Source organism: Nanorana parkeri, unplaced genomic scaffold, assembly GCF_000935625.1.
Source record: "Nanorana parkeri isolate BGI_ZX_2015 unplaced genomic scaffold, ASM93562v1 scaffold10, whole genome shotgun sequence".
Lineage (NCBI taxonomy): Eukaryota > Metazoa > Chordata > Amphibia > Anura > Dicroglossidae > Nanorana > Nanorana parkeri.
This window is the reverse complement of record NW_017306278.1, coordinates 1,932,594-1,951,879: the sequence shown is the minus strand read 5'-3', so window position 1 is coordinate 1,951,879 and position 19,286 is coordinate 1,932,594. Positions and strand designations below refer to the sequence as shown.

The 19,286-nt window shown below is 46.4% G+C and overlaps 1 protein-coding gene across 1 annotated transcript in view; it reads left to right on the top strand.

The window, feature by feature from the left end:
* MICALCL (MICAL C-terminal like) overlaps window positions 1-19,286 on the top strand; it is a 60,623-nt gene that overhangs the window by 30,938 nt on the left and 10,399 nt on the right. The window contains exons 4-9 of the mRNA XM_018554815.1: window positions 135-209; window positions 2,953-3,032; window positions 3,514-4,594; window positions 8,644-8,729; window positions 9,666-9,758; window positions 13,887-13,980. Of these exons, the coding sequence (XP_018410317.1) occupies window positions 135-209; window positions 2,953-3,032; window positions 3,514-4,594; window positions 8,644-8,729; window positions 9,666-9,758; window positions 13,887-13,980 (1,509 nt within the window). The remainder of the gene's footprint in view (window positions 1-134; window positions 210-2,952; window positions 3,033-3,513; window positions 4,595-8,643; window positions 8,730-9,665; window positions 9,759-13,886; window positions 13,981-19,286) is intronic.

Sequence of the window (19,286 nt, the reverse complement as noted above, 5' to 3'; positions counted from 1 at the left end):
GAGATACAGGAACACAGATTGAATGAGCCCGTGTAGTGGTGTGAGCCTTTAGATTAGTAGTTTTTCTTTTGACACATTTACACTTTGATGAATGAGGCCGCTCTGGTTCTACTTCTGTCTCTGATTCCTTCCAGCACTTAACCGGGCCAGCAACCATCCGTCCGTCTCTTCCAACAAAACTCACCGCTGGAGGAAGAAGATTCAGTCAAGTAAGAGAATGCAATTTGTTTGTTATGATCCAATGATTTCTGTCCATCTTTCCGCATTCCTGCCTTCATCTTCCCTGATGCAAGCAGTGGGCTGGCTCTCGGAAGGCGTTATGCAAATTAGATCTAAACATCTACTTCCTGGACTGAGATGCCGGCTCAGAGATGACACAGTTCTAGGCTGTATTCACAAATGTCTGACACAAAATAACCTCTTGCTACAAAGTTACAATGTTGCAGTCTGATCACCGGGGGAGGGAAGACTGAGGAAATGCTTCCTCCTGCCTGCAGCAGACGGATCACTGGAGGAGAAGAGACTGGGGAAATGCTTCCTCCTGCCTGCAGCAGTCTGATCACTGGGGGAGGGAAGACTGAGGAAATGCTTCCTCCTGTCTGCAGCAGACTGATCACTGGGGGAGGGAAGACTGAGGAAATGCTTCCTCCTGTCTGCAGCAGACTGATCACTGGGGGAGGGAAGACTGAGGAAATGCTTCCTCCTGCCTGCAGAAGACTGATCACATGGGGGGGAGGGGACTGAGGAAATGATTCCTCCTGCCTGCAGCAGACTGATCACTGGGGGAGGGAAGACTGAGGAAGTGCTTCCTCCTGCCTGCAGCAGACTGATCACTGGGGGAGGGAAGACTGAGGAAGTGCTTCCTCCTGCCTGCAGCAGCCTGATCACTGGGGAAGGGGAGACGGAGGAAATGCTTCCTCCTGCCTGCAGAAGACTGATCACTTGGGGGGGAAGGGACTGAGGAAATGATTCCTCCTGTCTGCAGCAGACTGATCATGGGGGGAGTGGAGACTGAGGAAATGCTTCCTCCTGCCTGCAGCACACTGATCACTGGGGGAGGGGAGACTGAGCAAATGCTTCCTCCTGTTTGCAGCAGACTTATGACATCATCTCAGCCTAGGCAAAATTACTAAACTGGTAGTCAAGGACGGCTTTTTAATTAAAGAAGGTGGAAGTTTAAAAAAAACAAAACAATGCAGTTGCTGTCCACTGTGACGTGTCAGGAAAGTTTTCATGTAAGGTTACTGACAGGTCCTCTTTATGGAGCCTTCGTAGGTCTCGGAAATACAAGTGTCCAGGATTCCCAGTAACACATCTCTTCCTGCAGTGTAATACGGAACACGACCTCTAGAGGGCGCTCTCCCCCCTTCCATTTCAGGCAGCCCGGCATTCCAGCCGACACACAGCAGCTGTGAGCACATGCCTGAGAAGAATTCCAAAAATGCAGCTGAAATAGTTTTCTGTGATCCAGAAAAAATTAAATAAAGGTCACCTCTGGGCGAGACGCTCGGCGGGCTTCTGTACGGCATCTTAAGTCATCTCTGTCCAGATTCTGATTTGGAGTTCCAGATTTTGTTTCATGAGGAACACGGGACACATTTTCTGGGGTAAAAGTGACCTCAGACATCGGAGGACGGACGTTCCCGACAAATACAGACATCTTATAGAGGGACACAAATAGTTACATAGTTACATAGTATTTGGGGTTGAATAAAGACGTCCATCAAGTCCAACCCATATAGGTCCACGCATCATCCCATTCTTAGGGATACTGGTACCCCTGGATATTACGGTCCCTCAAGAAATTGTCCAAACGTTTCTTGAACAAACCTACACTCTTGGCTGAAATCACTGCCGGTGGCACTGAGTTCCAGACCCTAACCGCTCTTACTGTAAAGAACCCTCTTCGCCCATTGTGCTGGAATTTTTTCTCCACCAACTTTAGGTGGTGGCCTCCAGTCTTTGTAATGCAGTTAATCTCAAACAGTTTGTTGCCAATGTTGCTGTCACCATTGAACATCTTGTACATGAAAATCATATCCCCCCTTAATGTCCTTAATTCCAGCGTAAACATGTTTAAGGTCAGAAGCCTTGTCTCATAGCTCTGGTCCTCCATTCCCCTAATTAGTTTGGTTGCCCTCCGCTGGACTCTCTCCAGTTCAAGGACATCCCTTCTCAGTACCGGCGACCAAAACTGGACCGCGTACTCCAGATGTGGCCGAACCAACGATCTATATAGAGGCAAAATTATAGACTTGTCCCTGTAATACATCCCCTTCTTAATACAGGACAAGACCCTGCTAGCTTTGTTTACCGCAGCTTGGCACTGCAAGCTACCATTTATAATAGTGACACAGGTATATAGGAGCGCCCAACAGAAGACTCGCCAACTTCCTAAAACACGTGCGCTGTCCATATTTGCCGACTTGATTCACCTTTGCTGCCATTAACACTAGACATGTAAGCTGCGGAAAAATTGGGTTCGGTTCGGATATTTCGTTATTTTGGGTTTTGGGATTCGGGTCCGAAATTCAATTTGGTCCGGGTTTCAGACTAAATAAGAAATTTTCATTAGTTTCGGATGAGTTTACGAAAAAAAACACATCTGATTGGCCAGAAAAGTCACATGTCCGAAGGCCATTCGGGTCTGGGAGCTACCACTCCCGCGGATCACCAAGAACAGATAGAGAGCTGCCCCGAAAATTCAGATCTATAGTAGCGTCCTTCCTGTGTTGGGTTCAGCTCTTTACCAACACACCTATCATGGAACTACTCTTCCCTTTAGATACACTTTAAGTACTTAAAGGAAAGCTCCATCCTGTTGTTTTTAACACTTCTTATATTATTAAGTAAAGTTTTCATCCCTGCCCTTCACCTGTACTTGTAGCTCCCATTTTGTTTATGTTGTCTTTGAAAGGCAGTCGTTTAATTTCCTTTATGTATCATTCTCAGCTTTCCCGCTTCTGATTGGTCGAAGATCATCTCAAGTGGGCAGAGATGGCACCAGAGCTCTGAGTTCTGCAGACGATGAGGTAAGAGGGAGGGACTTAGAGGGCTATACCTTATAGAGAGGGATCAGTAAAGAGTAACTACACAGCTGTGGTATATAATCAACTGTGGCTCCTCCTACTTGGTCACTGCCGATTGCAATTCAACCTCCCATCCTGTTTTTGGACTATCATCATCTGCCTTGACACATTCCATCTTGATTGGATTGAGGTGTCTGAGCTGCCTGCCTGGATATAAATGATGGGGCATGTCCCTGACACTCATTAAAGTTGAAAACGTGGCTTTAGTAAGTTACAAAACATCTTCAGCATTAAAGAACAAGTCCAGCTGAACGTGACTGACTACGACTAGCTATACCATGACCTGGATGAATGAGAACCTTCATAAAAACACCATTTGTGTTCTTCAGGGGAAGGGTTGTAGAGTATATTGATGTACAAGGCCGTTTTGATTGAACACATAGTGCTGCGTTCACTTTAGTATTTTACTGTCCTTCTTGTGCAGGTGTTCAACAATAATCCTCCAGAACATTTCGTCCAGGCTCACCTTGCTGGCCAGAGATACGAAGCTACCGAGGAAGATTGTCCGGCCATTCCTTCTTATATTCCTCATTACAAAGCTCTGTCCGGCAATAATGTGGCCCCAAAACACAGTGACCATGGGGCACCTAGGACTTTGAATTCAAATTCCACTTATCAGTATTCCTACACCCCATCCAATAATTACAGCACTCATTATCCACCTTCGGAGTATCTCAGTGACCACAGTGATGTTTTTGAAAAAGAAGAGAGGAAAGACAAACGCAACGAGCAAGACCCAACACATCGTGAGCCAAACAACCCGGCAAACCCAACATTAAAAAAGTTAGTCCTTTCCAACGAGGAAAAATCAAAACTTCTGGACTGGAATTCGACGAACCCTAGGCCACCTCCAACCAAAGACGTACACGAGCAAGCCTCTTACGTCAACCACGATCCAGGTGGGGAGGTGGAGAGCAAGCCAAAGTCGGCGTTCTCCATCTTGTCCAACGCCATAAAGAGGTCCTTCTTGCGTTCGGTCGGCTCTGCTCCCGAGAGCCCAAAACCAGTTTCAGCTGCTAAACCCAAGCCGGTATCGTCGACAAATGTTTTCGACATTTCCGGTACTTTCTTCAGAAGGAGCCGTAGCAGTTCGGAAACCCAGCCCAACCTTAACGATACCGAAATGAACTATATGTCCTACCAGTCCTCCGCATCTCGGGGTGATTTCAGACCTTCTAATGAAGGCCCTTCTTGGAATTCTTTACAGCGATCAAACGTTTCTTCTAAATTGGAGGACATGCCAAAAATGTTGGAACGGTTCACCCTCAAAGAGAACCCCCAAACCAGTGAGAATTCAGATCTACCTTTCCGGAACAGAAAAGGCTCCATTTTTTCATCTTTGAGACTGATAACCAGGCCCTCCGAAAATACTCCAACTGCATCTTCCAATGATGCTTGGTATGTACCGTGGGGACTTAGCAGGAAGGCAAATGAAAAAGAAGTGGAAGAGAGACCTCGGGCCAACTCCATGGCTGCTCCACGTCTGCTGTCTGTTCATCAGTCAGGTGAGAGAATGTTAAAGGGAATGTTGAGCTTTTTTGTTTCCTGTATCTATTATGCTGAAGACTAAACTATATTTAATGGAAAGGCCAAACGTTTTTTGTTTTGTATGCAGTGGGGAAGGGTTAGAAGAGTGGTTCTCAACCACTGCTGTCACATCAGGCTTGAACCGGCCTACTGGAGGACCCTCTGCTGGGCCCCCACCCATTGCATCACCAGAAAAGCCAGGGTACTACTACCACTTTTTAAGAATGAAAGTACCCCGTCTGAAATTACTCCATGGGCAGATTGACCTGGGCCCATTGGATCTGAAATAGTTTCAGCACTGGTGCACCGGCACATAGACAGACATCATCAAAGAGGTACACAACAGACACCAAGGATTTGGGGAACCATTCTCTCCCGGTACAAAATTATCCCCACTTACCCACTGACAGCAATGATTTCAGGAGCTATTCTTACCTGGCCACCATTATCCCACTGTCACCAATGGCTTGGGAGGCTATTGTCTCCTGGGGGACACTATCGCAGTGACACCTATTCATTAAGGGGCTATTCTCCCATGAGGGCCATGATTTCACTGGCATCACTGATTTAGGGGCTATTCTCCCCTGGGGCCCACAATCCCACTGTCACCATTGATTTGGTGGGCTGTTCTCTCCTTGGGGCTATGATTCCACTGACACCAACGAGTTGGGGTGGGGGGTTATTGACTAACACCAATGACTTGGGGGGGGTATTCTCTCCTGAGGGCCACAGTCCCACTGACCGAAATGATTTTGGGGGCTATTCTTTGTCTTCTTTGTGGTTTTATTATTTTATCTTTTAATGGGCTCTTCATTTTTAATTTTTTTATTCTTGGCTGCAGTTCTGCTTCGATTTATATAATAACGATATTAAATGACTAAAAATGAAACAAATCAACAAGGAAAACATTTTATTTATTCATTTTTGTAGTGTAGTTAAAATGTTTTGACATCTTAGGTGGGGGAGAGGGTGGGGTACAGGAGGTTGACAACTCTGCTGTGGAGCAGTGCAGCATTGTTGCCACCCCCATCACAGGAAGCTGCATGGGGTAAGTTTGCCGGCAGGAGCAAAGGAAGGCCATGGTCCTACTTTAAAGGAGAACTATGAGGTGAGTGATTTTCGCTCAGCCTCACAGTTCGGACCGACGTGTGACAATGAAATTGTCACACGTCGGCTCAATAGATCGGGAAGTGAGCGAACGCATACCGTCACTCGCTCACTTCTCGATCATCTCCCTGCAGAGAGCCGTGACTGTCAGTCACTACTCCCTGCAGGGATTCTCCTGTCCCTGACTGGCGGAACGGACGGGGGAGGGGGCAGGTACATCTGGCTCTGCCCCTAGATAGGCAGAGCCATCTGTCACTCACGCAGCTGGGTGGATCTCAACAGTAATGTCCCGGCTGCGGCGTCTCAGTATACCACGAGCTGTAGCTCTCTATATACTGAGTTTAGGGTCACGGAAAGACGCTAGTATATGTCCTCCCTTGACCCTGAGGAGAACTATGGGGGAAAACGCTTACCCCATAGTTCTCTCAAACTTTTTGGATTGAAAAAAATTACTGTTCGGTGTAATATTGTATTGTTTTCCAAGTGTTTATCCAAAAAAATAACGCCCCGCGCCAAAACAGTTAAGGCAGCAAGGTCCCAGTGAGGAAATAAATTCATATCATGTTCTCATTCTGGTCCTTGGCACTTCACCCTCACTGGCCAAGCACGCGTATGTTCCCCGCTTGCGCCCCTGACCCCCATCAGTCCCGTGTAGATGGCACATTAACAGTCGCATTCTTGCGTTGTGTACGCGCACGCATCCTCTCTCCGCGGCCCATCGGTGTCAGGAGGTTTCCGTGTCTGTATATTGTGATAAACAATTAATAACAGCTCCTCTCCGCCGCCGAAGGACGGCTCGTGATTGTTAAGCTGAGTGCTTTTAAAACAATGCGCGGCGGCCTTGCCCTTCACACCTCGCCATGCAGACTATGATTTACATGTGCGAGTAAAAGGCCATCGAGACGCAGAAACATTGCACGGCGGTGAAAGAGACAAAACGCTTTGTAAACGTGCTCCTATGGCAACCGAGTGTTAATATTAATAATCGTCATTTATTACCAGCCTGTGCAAAGTGTCATCACCGCCAGTGTGCTCATTGTCACCGGAGACTGGTAAAGAGATCCAACTCTACAGGCAGTATACAGCATGGTCTGTCTATATACTGTATATACATTCTATCTACCTGTCCATCATTCTATCTATCTATCTATCTATCTATCTATCTATCTATCTATCTATCTATCTATCTATCTATCTATTTCCCAGTGTGTGCATCTCCGAGGGAGAATTGTTTTTCATTACAATTGGAGTACTGTTGCACTCTGGGAATATATCAATTTATAAATTTGCCACTCTTTTTCCTATATGGGGGACCAAGGGCGTAACTAGAAATCACAGGGCTCCATAGCAAAATTTTGTATGGGGCCCTGTGATTTCTAGTTATACCCCTTGCAGAGCCCACTCCAGATCCCACCTGAGGGTGAACCTGCAGAGCCCACCATAGACTCTCTATGGTGGGCTCTGCAGGGTCACCCTCAGGTGGGCTGGTCGCACTCCTTACCTGTCCGCCTCCTCTTCCTCCACGGTCGCTGATGGGTCCCGCCTCCTCCTCCGTCGCCGGGCCCGCCTCCTCCCCTGCTACCGACCACGGGCCCCGCCTCCTCCACTGCCGGGTCCAGCCTGCTCCACCGCCGCTGCTGGCTCTCATTGACTCTGTGGAGAGGAACGCGCTGCTGCACAGATTACTGTCAGTGATCTGAACAGCAGCATGTTCATCTTCAGCCGCCAGAGAAAGCCACCAGCAGAGGATCCCATAGCGACCCAGTCGGCCCGCACGGCATCTGGCCGGGCCCCACTGTGCCCCGGGCCCCATAGCGGCCGCCTGGGTCGCTATGGTGATTGTTACGCCACTGATGGGGACCCCTCAGTTCTGTCTGTGACACTATCTATGCCTATCTCTATCTAGTCTATCTATCTATCTATCTATCTATCTATCTATCTATCTATCTCTATCTTTGTCCCCACATGGTAGAATTTGCCTCACTTCCTGTCCTGCAGACACCCGGACACTCTGTCACTAGGACAACCTGCCAGGGGATATAGACAGCAATACAGACCTGACAGAGGTTCCAGCCCTTCCTTTCTCTGTTCTAAACTTAAAAAAAACATTTCCTGTCACCAGGCTGCACACACTTAACAGTTGCTGAAGCAATGCCCAGTGGCACTTCATGTCAGATATTAATACTTCTAACAAAGGAACGTTATGAATAATGTAGAAGGAGCGCCAGGAATGGGCAGAATCTGGAAATAAAACAATCTTAGAACTTTATGGTAAATAAGGTCAGAGAGGCGCATGGCGTCCTCCACCAATCAGAAACAATCTTCCAGAAGTCTTGCTACATTGACTGATAAAAGCTGATCTCTGATTGGCTGCCTACGGCCGCGGTGCACCCGTGCCCTTTCCACTATGTTATTCGCTGAGCCGCTTTGTGTTTTAGACACCCTCAGACAACCTGACGCCGCGGGCTCGGGACGCTGAACAGATGTCGCCGAGCGGGCCGCGCTCCAGACGCAAAAAAAAGACACGTAAGGCTCATTTGTCTGCGAGCTGGCGAGCGTTACGCCATCGTGTATTAAAAGGGAAAAAAGATACATATATACTGCAAACCTGAAACATCCATTTTTAATTAGAGACGGAGCCCTTAAGTGCATTCATGCGCTGTCACCCCGGCTAATTGCTGTTTACAGATACAATCGAGCCAGCGCCTTGTCTGCAGTGCTTCAGATGCACACAGAGCCGGGATTGTCAGGGACGGGGTCCCTGGGGGCCTGGACGGGAGACAGGCATAAAACAGCCCCTAGGGCCCAGGATGGTGGAGACGTGCCGCGTGGCACCCGGTGCCAGGTGTTCTGCAATACGTTCCGTGTTTTAACTCACAAATCCATTCTCTTTTTTTTTTTTTTTTTTTTACTGTTTCAGAAATGAAAAACAGAGTGACAAAAAGTGAGAATTTCTCAAGCTCTTCCGATGAAGATATCTCATATGGACCATCCTCGTCGTTCAAGGTACAACGGCCTGCGTCCCTATAGAGGTCTAGTGTCCCTATAGAAGTCTAGTGTCCCTACAGAAGTCCAGTGTCCCTATAGAGGTCTAGTGTCCCTACAGCAATCTAGGGTCTGTATAGAAGTATAGTGTCCCTACAGAAGTCCAGTGTCCCTATAGAGGTCTAGTGTCCCTACAGCAATCTAGGGTCTGTATAGAAGTCTAGTGTCACTATTGAAGTCCAGTGTCCCTATAGAAGTCTAGTGTCTGTATAGAAGTCCAGTGTCCCTATAGAAGTCTAGTGTCCCTATAGAAGTCTACTGTCTGTATAGAAGTCTAGTGTCCCTACAGAAGTCTAGTGTCTGTATAGAAGTCCAGTGTCCCTATAGAAGTGTAGTGTATCTACAGAAGTCTAGTGTCCCTATAGAGGTCTAGTGTATCTACAGAAGTCTAGTGTCCCTATAGAAGTCTAGTGTCTGTATAGAAGTCTAGTGTCCTTACAGAAGTCTAGTGTCTGTATAGAAGTCTAGTGTCTGTATAGAAGTCTAGTGTCCCTATAGAAGTCTAGTGTCTGTATAGAAGTCTAGTGTCCCTACAGAAGTCTAGTGTCTGTATAGAAGTGGAGTGTCCCTATAGAGGTCTAGTGTCCCTACACAAGTCTAGTGTCCCTATAGAACTCTAGTATCTCTTTAGAAGTCTAGTGTCTGTATAGAAGTCTAGTGTCTCTACAGAGGTCTAGTGTCCCCACAGAAGTCTGGGGTCCCCATAGAAGTCTAGTGTCCCCATAGAAGTCTAGTGTCTCTATGGAAGTCTAGTGTCTCTATGGAAGTCTAATGTTTCTCATGTCATGTCTCATGTCAGCTCATACTTGACACGCCTGATTTAGATATACAGGTATGTGTATTTGATTTTTATTTTGTATATGGTTACTTGGTCCTTTAACAATCTTTTTCCTGCAGAACCCCCCGACTTCCAAGCAGCAAAGGAGGATGGAGAGAGAAGCCAGACTGAGGGCCAAACAAGAAGAGCTGAAGAGACTGCACAAGGCTCAGGTGAAACATAGAAGAATAGACCGAGTGCTCCATTGAGTTTAGATCTGTGTGTGTCCCAAACATGTTTAATGTCACTTACTGTTGACTAACTCCCTACCTCTGCTGGAAGTCTGTTCCAAGTATCTACTACCCTCTAAAATAACACTTTGTAAGGTTAGTTTTGAACTTTCTTCCCACTAAGTTGAGGTCATGACCCCGTGATCTTTTTTTAAGTGAGATCTCCAAAACTGGACACAGTTTTCTAAATGAGGTCTAACTAAAGATCTATATAGAGGAATCAGGACCTCCTTCCTCCTGCTGGCGATCCGTCTAGTGATAATAAAGATCTATATAGAGGAATCAGGACCTGCTTCCTCCTGCTGGAGATCCGTCTAGTGATAATAAAGATCTATATAGAGGAATCAGGACCTCCTTCCTCCTGCTGGGGATCCCTCTAGTGATAATAAAGATCTATATAGAGGGATCAGGACCTCCTTCCTTCTGCTGGGGACCCCTCTAGTGATAATAAAGATCTATATAGAGGGATCAGGACCTCCTTCCTTCTGCTGGTGACCCCTCTAGTGATATCTAAAGATCTATGTAGAGGAATCAGGACCTCCTTCCTTCTGCTGGGGATCCCTCTAGTGATAATAAAGATCTATATAGAGGAATCAGGACCTCCTTCCTCCTGCTGGGGATCCCTCTAGTGATATCTAAAGATCTATATAAAGGAATCAGGACCTCCTTCCTTCCTCCTGCCGGGGGATCCTTCTAGTGATAACTAAAGATCTATATAGAGGAATCAGGACTTCCTTCCTCCTGCTGGGGATCCCTCTAATGATAATAAAGATCTATATAGAGGAATCAGGACCTCCTTCCTCCTACCGGGAATCCCTCTAGTGATAATAAAGATCTATATAGAGGGATCAGGACCTCCTTCCTCCTGCTGGGGATCCCTCTAGTGATAATAAAGATCTATATAGAGGAATCAGGACCTCCTTCCTCCTGCTGGGGATCCCTCTAGTGATATCTAAAGATCTATATAAAGGAATCAGGACCTCCTTCCTCCTGCTGGAGACCCCTCTAGTGATAATAAAGATCTATATAGAGGAATCAGGACCTCCTTCCTCCTGCTGGGGATCCCTCTAGTGATAATAAAGATCTATATAGAGGAATCAGGACCTCCTTCCTCCTGCTGGGGATCCCTCTAGTGATAATAAAGATCTATATAGAGGAATCAGGACCTCCTTCCTCCTGCTGGGGATCCCTCTAGTGATAATAAAGATCTATATAGAGGAATCAGGACCTCCTTCCTCCTGCTGGGGATCCCTCTAGTGATAATAAAGATCTATATAGAGGAATCAGGACCTCCTTCCTCCTGCTGGGGATCCCTCTAGTGATAATAAAGATCTATATAGAGGAATCAGGACCTCCTTCCTCCTGCTGGGGATCCCTCTAGTGATAATAAAGATCTATATAGAGGAATCAGGACCTCCTTCCTCCTGCTGGGGATCCCTCTAGTGATAATAAAGATCTATATAGAGGAATCAGGACCTCCTTCCTCCTGCTGGGGATCCCTCTAGTGATAATAAAGATCTATATAGAGGGATCAGGACCTCCTTCCTCCTGCTGGTGATCCCTCTAGTGATAATAAAGATCTATATAGAGGAATCAGGACCTCCTTCCTCCTGCTGGGGACCCCTCTAGTGATAATAAAGATCTATATAGAAGAATCAGGACCTCCTTCCTCCTGCTGGGGACCCCTCTAGTGATATCTAAAGATCTAAGAGAAGGGACGGAGCCAGGATGATTACAACAAAACCTTATTTGCAGTTCCTCTTATCTTCATCTAAAGTAGCACCATATGTAATGCACTGAAAGTGGAGAAGAAGCTTTGTCAGTCTCAGAGTTCATGCAGAGGTCAGACAGTATGAAATAGAAGTATTAGCTGGATGGGCGATGGTCTTTAAGGCTTCATGGTGACACTTTAAAAGTCTTAAAACAATTTTTTTAATGTTTTTTGAAATGTTTGTGTCTGATTTCCTGTTTTAGGGCAATCACACACTGTGCACTGGTAATGGAGGTCGTTGCATGTTTTAGACGTTTCACACTAAACTAAAAGAAATCCTGAAGGTTGCTTTTCCTGGGTCTCTGGTGGAAGGAATAAGCTGTGTCTGCTTGGCACAGGCAGGCATTGAGCTGGTCCAGGAGGCGCAGGGTGAATAACATGAAATACCCGGAGCTGGCACAGGGAAGGTGGAGAGTGAAAGCAGAACAGAGAGAGCAGAGCAGAAAAGCTTTGAGATTAACCAATGACGTGACCTTCTCTAGCCTGACATAGATCAGCTCCCTCCGACCCAAGCTGGCAGAACAGAAGAGAATGGACCATGGCAGCATCACACACAAGAGGCCCTGTCACCAGACCATTCAGCTCAACAGCAATCTTCCCATAAGATATTATGTGCGTTTAACGCACGGTGTCCGTACTGCAGTCCGCTATGTAGGCTGCATTCACACCAGCAGCTGCACTACAACACACAGCTGTTGGTGTGTGTCCCCCCAGGCACAGAACTGATAAGCCGATCTCTCGCCCATTTTCAAACACGTGCATGCCTTACATACATGTGTTCATTCATATCAGATAGCGGGGGCGGCAAAGTTGGGTTTAATTTTTTTTTTATCACTTATTTTTCATTATTTATTTTACTATTATTAACTTTTTTTTTCAGTTAACTTTTGCTATCACAAAGGGGCTAACAAGCCCCTAAGTGACAGCATTTGAAGGTAACAGGTTCTCTTTATAGAGACATCAGGGGTCTATCAGACTCCTGATGTCTCCCCCTGCCCAGCAATACAGATGGTCAAACACAGGATTGTGCTTGATCATCTGTTTACCTGATACTTCAGCCAGGTTTTGACAGCTCTGAAGCAGGAAGCGCTGAGAGCACAGCGCTCCCTGCTTCCTTTAGCACCGAGCAGATCAGGCAACAGGTGTTCCTCGGTCTGCTCCCGCTCTACATCCTGACACTGTTCGTCGTGGTCCCGGGCCTCCCGGCGGAGCTGGAGACCTGAAAACCTTGGCGGGGTGGTACAGGGAGGGGGTGCTACATGTGATCTGGTGGCTGTACGGCTACCCAGATAATTTGTAGTTGTAGCATCCGGCCCTGCCTGACACCGGCAGTACTAGCATCCAATGAGTGAAGCGGAGTGCTGGGTTATGGCTGGAAATGGATGCACTGGTCTTGGAGGCCGGTGTATCCACTGTTAGCCATCCATAACACAGTGCAGGTCGGCGATGGCGGTCCGGACAGAACTGCCACTCGTTCCATTTCTGGTCATAGGTCCACCATTTAGTGACGCCCGCACTATAGTATTCCCCTTTGCTTCTTCCCTGCCAGCTACATGAAAGGTTATGTAGGAAGGTGTGGGGAGGGGCAGAGGAGCTGGAGCAACACAGACAGTAATTAGACACTCCCAGAAGAGGAGAGGGCTGTTTTAGGGAGTTGACTTTTTAGGCAGAGGAGCTGAAGCAACACAGACAGTAATTAGACACTCCCAGAAGAGGAGAGGGCTATGCCGTGGCAAGAGGGAAGGGTGCTGTTTTAGGGAGTTGACTTTCCTGAGCATTGCACAGTTCCGCGGTATGTTGCAAGTGAATAGAAATTGTTTATGGAAAGGATTTGCCTGATATGCAGATGGCCACGAGAGGGAGCTTTGTACAAAGCCATCTAAGAAACACAGTAATCAAAACATGGAACAGCAAGAAAAAAAAGTCAAGCTGACCTCGAAAGTGACTCTGAGGTCAGTGGTACGACAATGGCTGAAAAATGTGAAATACTTAATACATTTCCCTTTAAAATGATCCCGTTTGCGCCTTATTTGTAGCCTTTTACAAAAGCCGCATTATAAAGGAAATCCGCGGCCCCCGAAGCCCCTTTAGAAAGCCGAGCCATAAAAGCAATTCATCTTGTTTTCTAACCCGGGACTGAGGGCTGCCGGTAAACAGACCGGCTCTAGAGCCACCTAATTGTATGATGTTCCAGGAAACCGTCAAGAACTGCGCGCCGCAGGCACGCCGCGTGAAGTAGGCAGCACCCACGCAAGAGTAACACTGTAACAAGTGGTCTTTTTTTTTTTTTCTTCCTTTAGACAATACAGCGTCAGCTACAAGAGACAGAAGAGAAGCACCGGGCTCTTGAGATCCAAGGTATCAGGTTGGAGAAAGCTCTTCGAGGAGAAGCGGGTAAAGCACTAAAACAGCACTCTTTTGTACGGCGTCAGGTATACAATTGTACGGGGGGCGGGGGGCCTATAGGAGAGCAACTTTTGTAGTATGCTTGAGTAAAGAGAAGGCGCTATTGTGTGTTACTGTAGTAGGGGTGACCTGTGCTACTGCTACATCAATGGACAAGAGAAAAGGAGGCTTGTAGACACTTAGGGTCAAGCGAGAGGTTTACTTTTTGCAATACTTTTTGAAAAACACTTTTTCTCTACTGAAATCATTTTTTTCTTTACTCTGTCCGCATAAAAATGGTCATAATACATATTACGATGTGGCTTTAGAATAGAAAAAAAAACACCTTTCTGAAAAGGAACTTCTACAACATGGGTGACCTGAGGTGCTGCTTTAGAAATGTATCTGTAAAAAATAAGTCAAGGCAACTGGACTTGCAATATTTTACTTGAGGATGCTTTGCTGGTCATCCGACCAGCTTTCTCAATTCAGAATGACTTGTACAGAAATCCTCTGAGAATAAATATGGTGAATGTTGCTCGAATTAACATACGCAGCACAGAGGAAACAATGGTATCCTATGGTCAGGGACGGATTTCCCACAGGGGCAGCAGGGAGTAGAGGGGCAGCAGGGGTGTGGAATTCCTATCTCCCGATGCCTGGGACATGCAGTTCCGGGCGCCTGGGCGGGTATTTGCTTTCTACATTTAGCCCTGCTTTGAGCTAAATGAACAGCGAGGGCAGCCTGCAGGTCCTTTCTCCATGGGGGGGGTGGGGGGGTTTGTTTGGCGGGGAGGGGTGCGCATAGAGGAACCTGGCCTTGGGGCAACAAATCCGGCCCTACCTTTGATGTTACATCCTTCTTCACCTGAATGCCCACCACACAGGCAATTAAAACAGTGAACAAACACGGTTGCTACGCCCTAGGCAGCAGCACAGAACTTAACCCAAATCAAGTGTGCGCCTTATTGGACCTTTGCCCGTGTACCGCCTATTTCAACTACAGACACTTTTTGAAAAACACTTTTTTAACAGAAAACATTTTTTTTCAATTCGCATAAAAACTGTCTGTAATACATATTAAAATGCAGCTTCAGAAAAGGAAAGGTAGGTTTATAGTCATTTAGGGTCACACCAGAGCTACAGACACTTTACGTTTTAATACACTGTATGAAAAACACTTTTTTTTTCCGAAGCTGCATTTTAATATGTTATGTGGCCAATTTCTATGCCAACAGAGTAAAAAAAAAAAAATGTGATTAAGTAAAAAATGTTAAGTGCGTTAAAAATGTAAATCGTCTGTTTCTCTTGTGTGATATATACATATATACTGTAAACCTCCCTATCTTCTTGTTGTCAATTGAGGCAGCAGCAGCAGCTCAGGTCACCTGTACTGCAGTACAATACAATAAGACCTTCACTTAAAGAAAACATTTTATTTTTTGCTTTTCTGAAGTTGCGTTTTAATATGTATCATGAACAGTTTTTATGCCAATAGAATTTTTAAAACAGTTTTTCGGTGTTTTTGATACAGTGTATTAAAAATGTAATGTGTCTGTAGCTTTTGTCCGTTCCCAAATGGCTACAAGCCTCCCTTTTTCTTGTGAATTGATGCAGCGGTAGCCCAGGTCAACTTGTACTGTAGTCAGGGCCGGATTTCCCACAAGGCCAACCAAGCCCCGGCCTTGGGGCAGCAGGGAGTAGAGGGGCAGCGGGGGTGTGGAATTCCTATCTCCCGATGCCCGGGACATGCAGTTCTGGGCGCCGGGCGGGTGGTTGTTTTCTATGCAGCTGCGTTTTTATATATTATGTGGACAGTTTTTATGCCAATAAATGCCAAAAAAATGTGATTCAGTGAAAAAAAAAAAATTTCTGAAAAGGAACTTGCAGTTTACAATGTCACCACGACCACGCGGAGCCCCGGTATTGTACGAGGCTTATAGGAGAGCAACCTATGTAGAGTGCTTAAGAAGCGAGAAGGTGTTATTTATTGTGTGTTACTATAGTGCGGGTGACCTGGGCTACCGCCGCATCAATTCACAAGAAGATCTGAGGTTTCTAGTCATTTAGGGCAGGTTCACACCATTTTCTGGACCAGATCTGGTGCATTTTGCCGCGTTTTTGATGCGTTCAATTTTAGGTCTTGCTTGGGGACCTCTTGCAAGACCTACAGAGGTTTCAGAGGTGCTCAAATGATCATAGCCGGGGACAACCTGGGCAGCAATGCCTCTGCACTCGTCCATCTTCCTATTATTGTTATTATATCGCCCATGCCTCGGATCATGCAGCTCTGGGCAGGCTTCCACTAATGTTCTACAAAGAATTTGGTGTCCACTTCAGCCATCATGGTTCCTATCTTCACAAATCTCTCTCTCTCTCTCTCCATAGTCCAGGGGTGATGAGATCATCCAAAGCAGCCCAAAAAAAAAATTAGTTTTTTTTCCCGTTGCATTCCGTTCTTGACGCGTTTGTGCGCGTTTGCGGTGTTCCAGACCAGACAAAATGTGACACGCAGTGTTTTTCTGGTCTGGAACTGACGGCGATGGTGTGAACTGAGCCCAAGAAGAGCATAGGGAAACATTGGGATGCATTTTAGGTCCAGAAACAATCTGGTCTGGTCTGGAGGTGATCTGAAGGTGGTGTGAATGAGCCCTAAGGCTGGGTTCACACCTAGGCGCATCCAATATGCGCGTTTCGTGCCGTGCGTTTTTACCGCGATTCGCGGTAAAAAAACGCACGACAAACGCGTGTTTCCGAGGGCTACCTGGCTGTATCCCAATGGATACGCGTGGACAAATACGCCCCAAAGAAGCTCCTGTACTTTTTTGGGCGTAGGATGTTTTGTAGCGCGTTTATTTGGCCTGTAATACACCCAGGTGGGGACCATACCCATAGGAAATAATGGGATTTCTATGTTTGAGCGTTTTGCAGAGCGTAGGAACGCGCTACAAAACGCCCAGGTGTGCCTTAGGGACAGAAGGGAGCTTCAGACACATCACATTTCTAATACACTGTATGAAAAAAAAATTTTTTTTTTTGCTTTTCTGAAGCCGCATTTCAAAATGTCACGTGACTAATTTTTATGCCAATAGAGTTGTGATTTAGTAAAAAAACAAAAAAGTATATTTCGGAAAAGGAATGGGAGGTTTATAGTCATTTAGGGTCACATGAGAGCTGCAGACACTTTGTTATACACTGTATGAAAAACCTTGTATGGAAAAAAAAAAAAAAACTATGAAAAAAAAATACTAAATCACATTTTTTTTTACTCTGTTGGCATAAAAACCGCCCACATAACAGATTAAAAGGCAGCTTCAGAAAAGAAAGAAAAAAAAGACTTTTCTGAAAAGGAGCTTGCAGTTTACAATGTCACCGTGCCTCTAATGGCCACACACATATGGAGAGACCGCACAGTGCTGGGTATTGTACGGGGCCTCTAGGAGAGTAACTTATATAGAATGCTTAATAAACAAGAAGGCGTCATTGTGTGTTACTATAGTACAGGTGACCCAAGGTACCGCTGCATCAATGGACGAGAAAAGGGGGGGCCCGTAGGCATTTGGGGTCAGACAAAAGCTACGGACACATTACACTGTATGAAAAACACTTTTGTAACTGAATAACATTTTTTAAAATTCTATTGGCGTGAAAAATAGTCATGCACCGATACCGGTTTTCCAGTATCGAGAACGAGTACCGATACGTAATGACCCGCCTCCCGGCTTCCTGATTGGCCAGGAAGCCGCCTTCTTGGCCAATCAGCATCAAGCCGGCTGCTCCTTGTGCTCCTGCACTGACTGATGCACATTTCCTGGTCCACTTGGGTTTTGCTAACCTCTTGACCCCAGCTGTCAGCTCGACCTCTAGAACTATTCGCCTTCCAGGACTCTCTGCCTCAGAGAACTTTCTTTCCCTCGGTGCATGTAAGTTCCTTAGTAGTACTTGATACCTCCCATTATTCCTCCTGTCCAGAGGGACTTGCTGACCTAACTAGATCATCTGGGACTCACCTGAATAAAGATCTTTATCCTCAGTCAGGAAGCCAGGTGACGGATAATGACCCGCCTCCCGGCTTCCTGATTGGCCAGGAAGCCGCCTTCTTGGCCAAACAGCATCAAGCCGGCTGCTCCTTGTGCTCCTGCACTGACTGATGCACATTTCCTGGTCCACTTGGGTTTTGCTAACCTCTTGACCCCAGCTGTCAGCTCGACCTCTAGAACTATTCGCCTTCCAGGACCCTCTGCCTCAGAGAACTTTCTTTCCCTCGGTGCATGTAAGTTCCTTAGTAGTACTTGATACCTCCCATTATTCCTCCTGTCCAGAGGGACTTGCTGACCTAACTAGATCATCTGGGACTCACCTGAATAAAGATCTTTATCCTCAGTCAGGAAGCCAGGTGACTCCATTACTGACCCACCGCCCGGGTTCCTGACTGGCCAGGAAGCCAACTCCATGTTCCCTCGCGGCACTGCCGGCCAGAGGAAATCTCCCTCTGACTGGAAGTTCCGGGAAACGGAGAAAGTATCGGAGCATTTGGGCGAGTACAAGTACTTGCCCAAAAACTCGGTGTTGGCACTGATACTAGTATCGGTATCGGTGCATCCCTATTAAAAACTGTCCCTTATACATATTTTAAAAAAGCAACTTAAGAAAAGCAAAAAAGAATCATTTTTCCTTAAAGGAACACAGTGCCACTCCCACGGGGAGAAATTCAGAAAACTCTGGTCCACTCCTCAATGTACAGATATGGGTGCCTCTTACTGGCTCCCAATGATCACTGAATGGGCCACCTGACCGCCGTGTACGTTAGCACGTGAAAACCATGCACACTAATGTATATGTGGTAACGCAATGCACCGGAGCACCGGCGGTCGTCTACCCAGACATAATATGTCCATTAGAACTGAATGAGCGGGTTCATGAGATGTCCTGGTGTTCATGTGGGTCCAGCTGGAGTTCTGCACGTGCACTTCCCTGTTCTATAAACGACGTCTGACACAACAGTGACTCCGCTCCGGCGCTGTGCGAAACCCGCAGCTGTTTCATAAGGACGACACCCCGGAGTATCATAATGAAAGGCAATCAGCGACTAATTAAATCCCGATTATTGGTCAGTCCTGGGCGGGTGGTGTCAGTGCCCCTTTATGAGCGTAACCCAATTATCCATATTCATAGTGACCTCCTGACTTCATAAGTGGCCCATTAATCTCCGCGCAATTAGTTCTAGAAATGGCCGTGTCTCATTATGTAGAACACATTATAGATATATGTCTGCTGGAAATCAATGAAGAATTATCTGTATAATAGCACCCCCC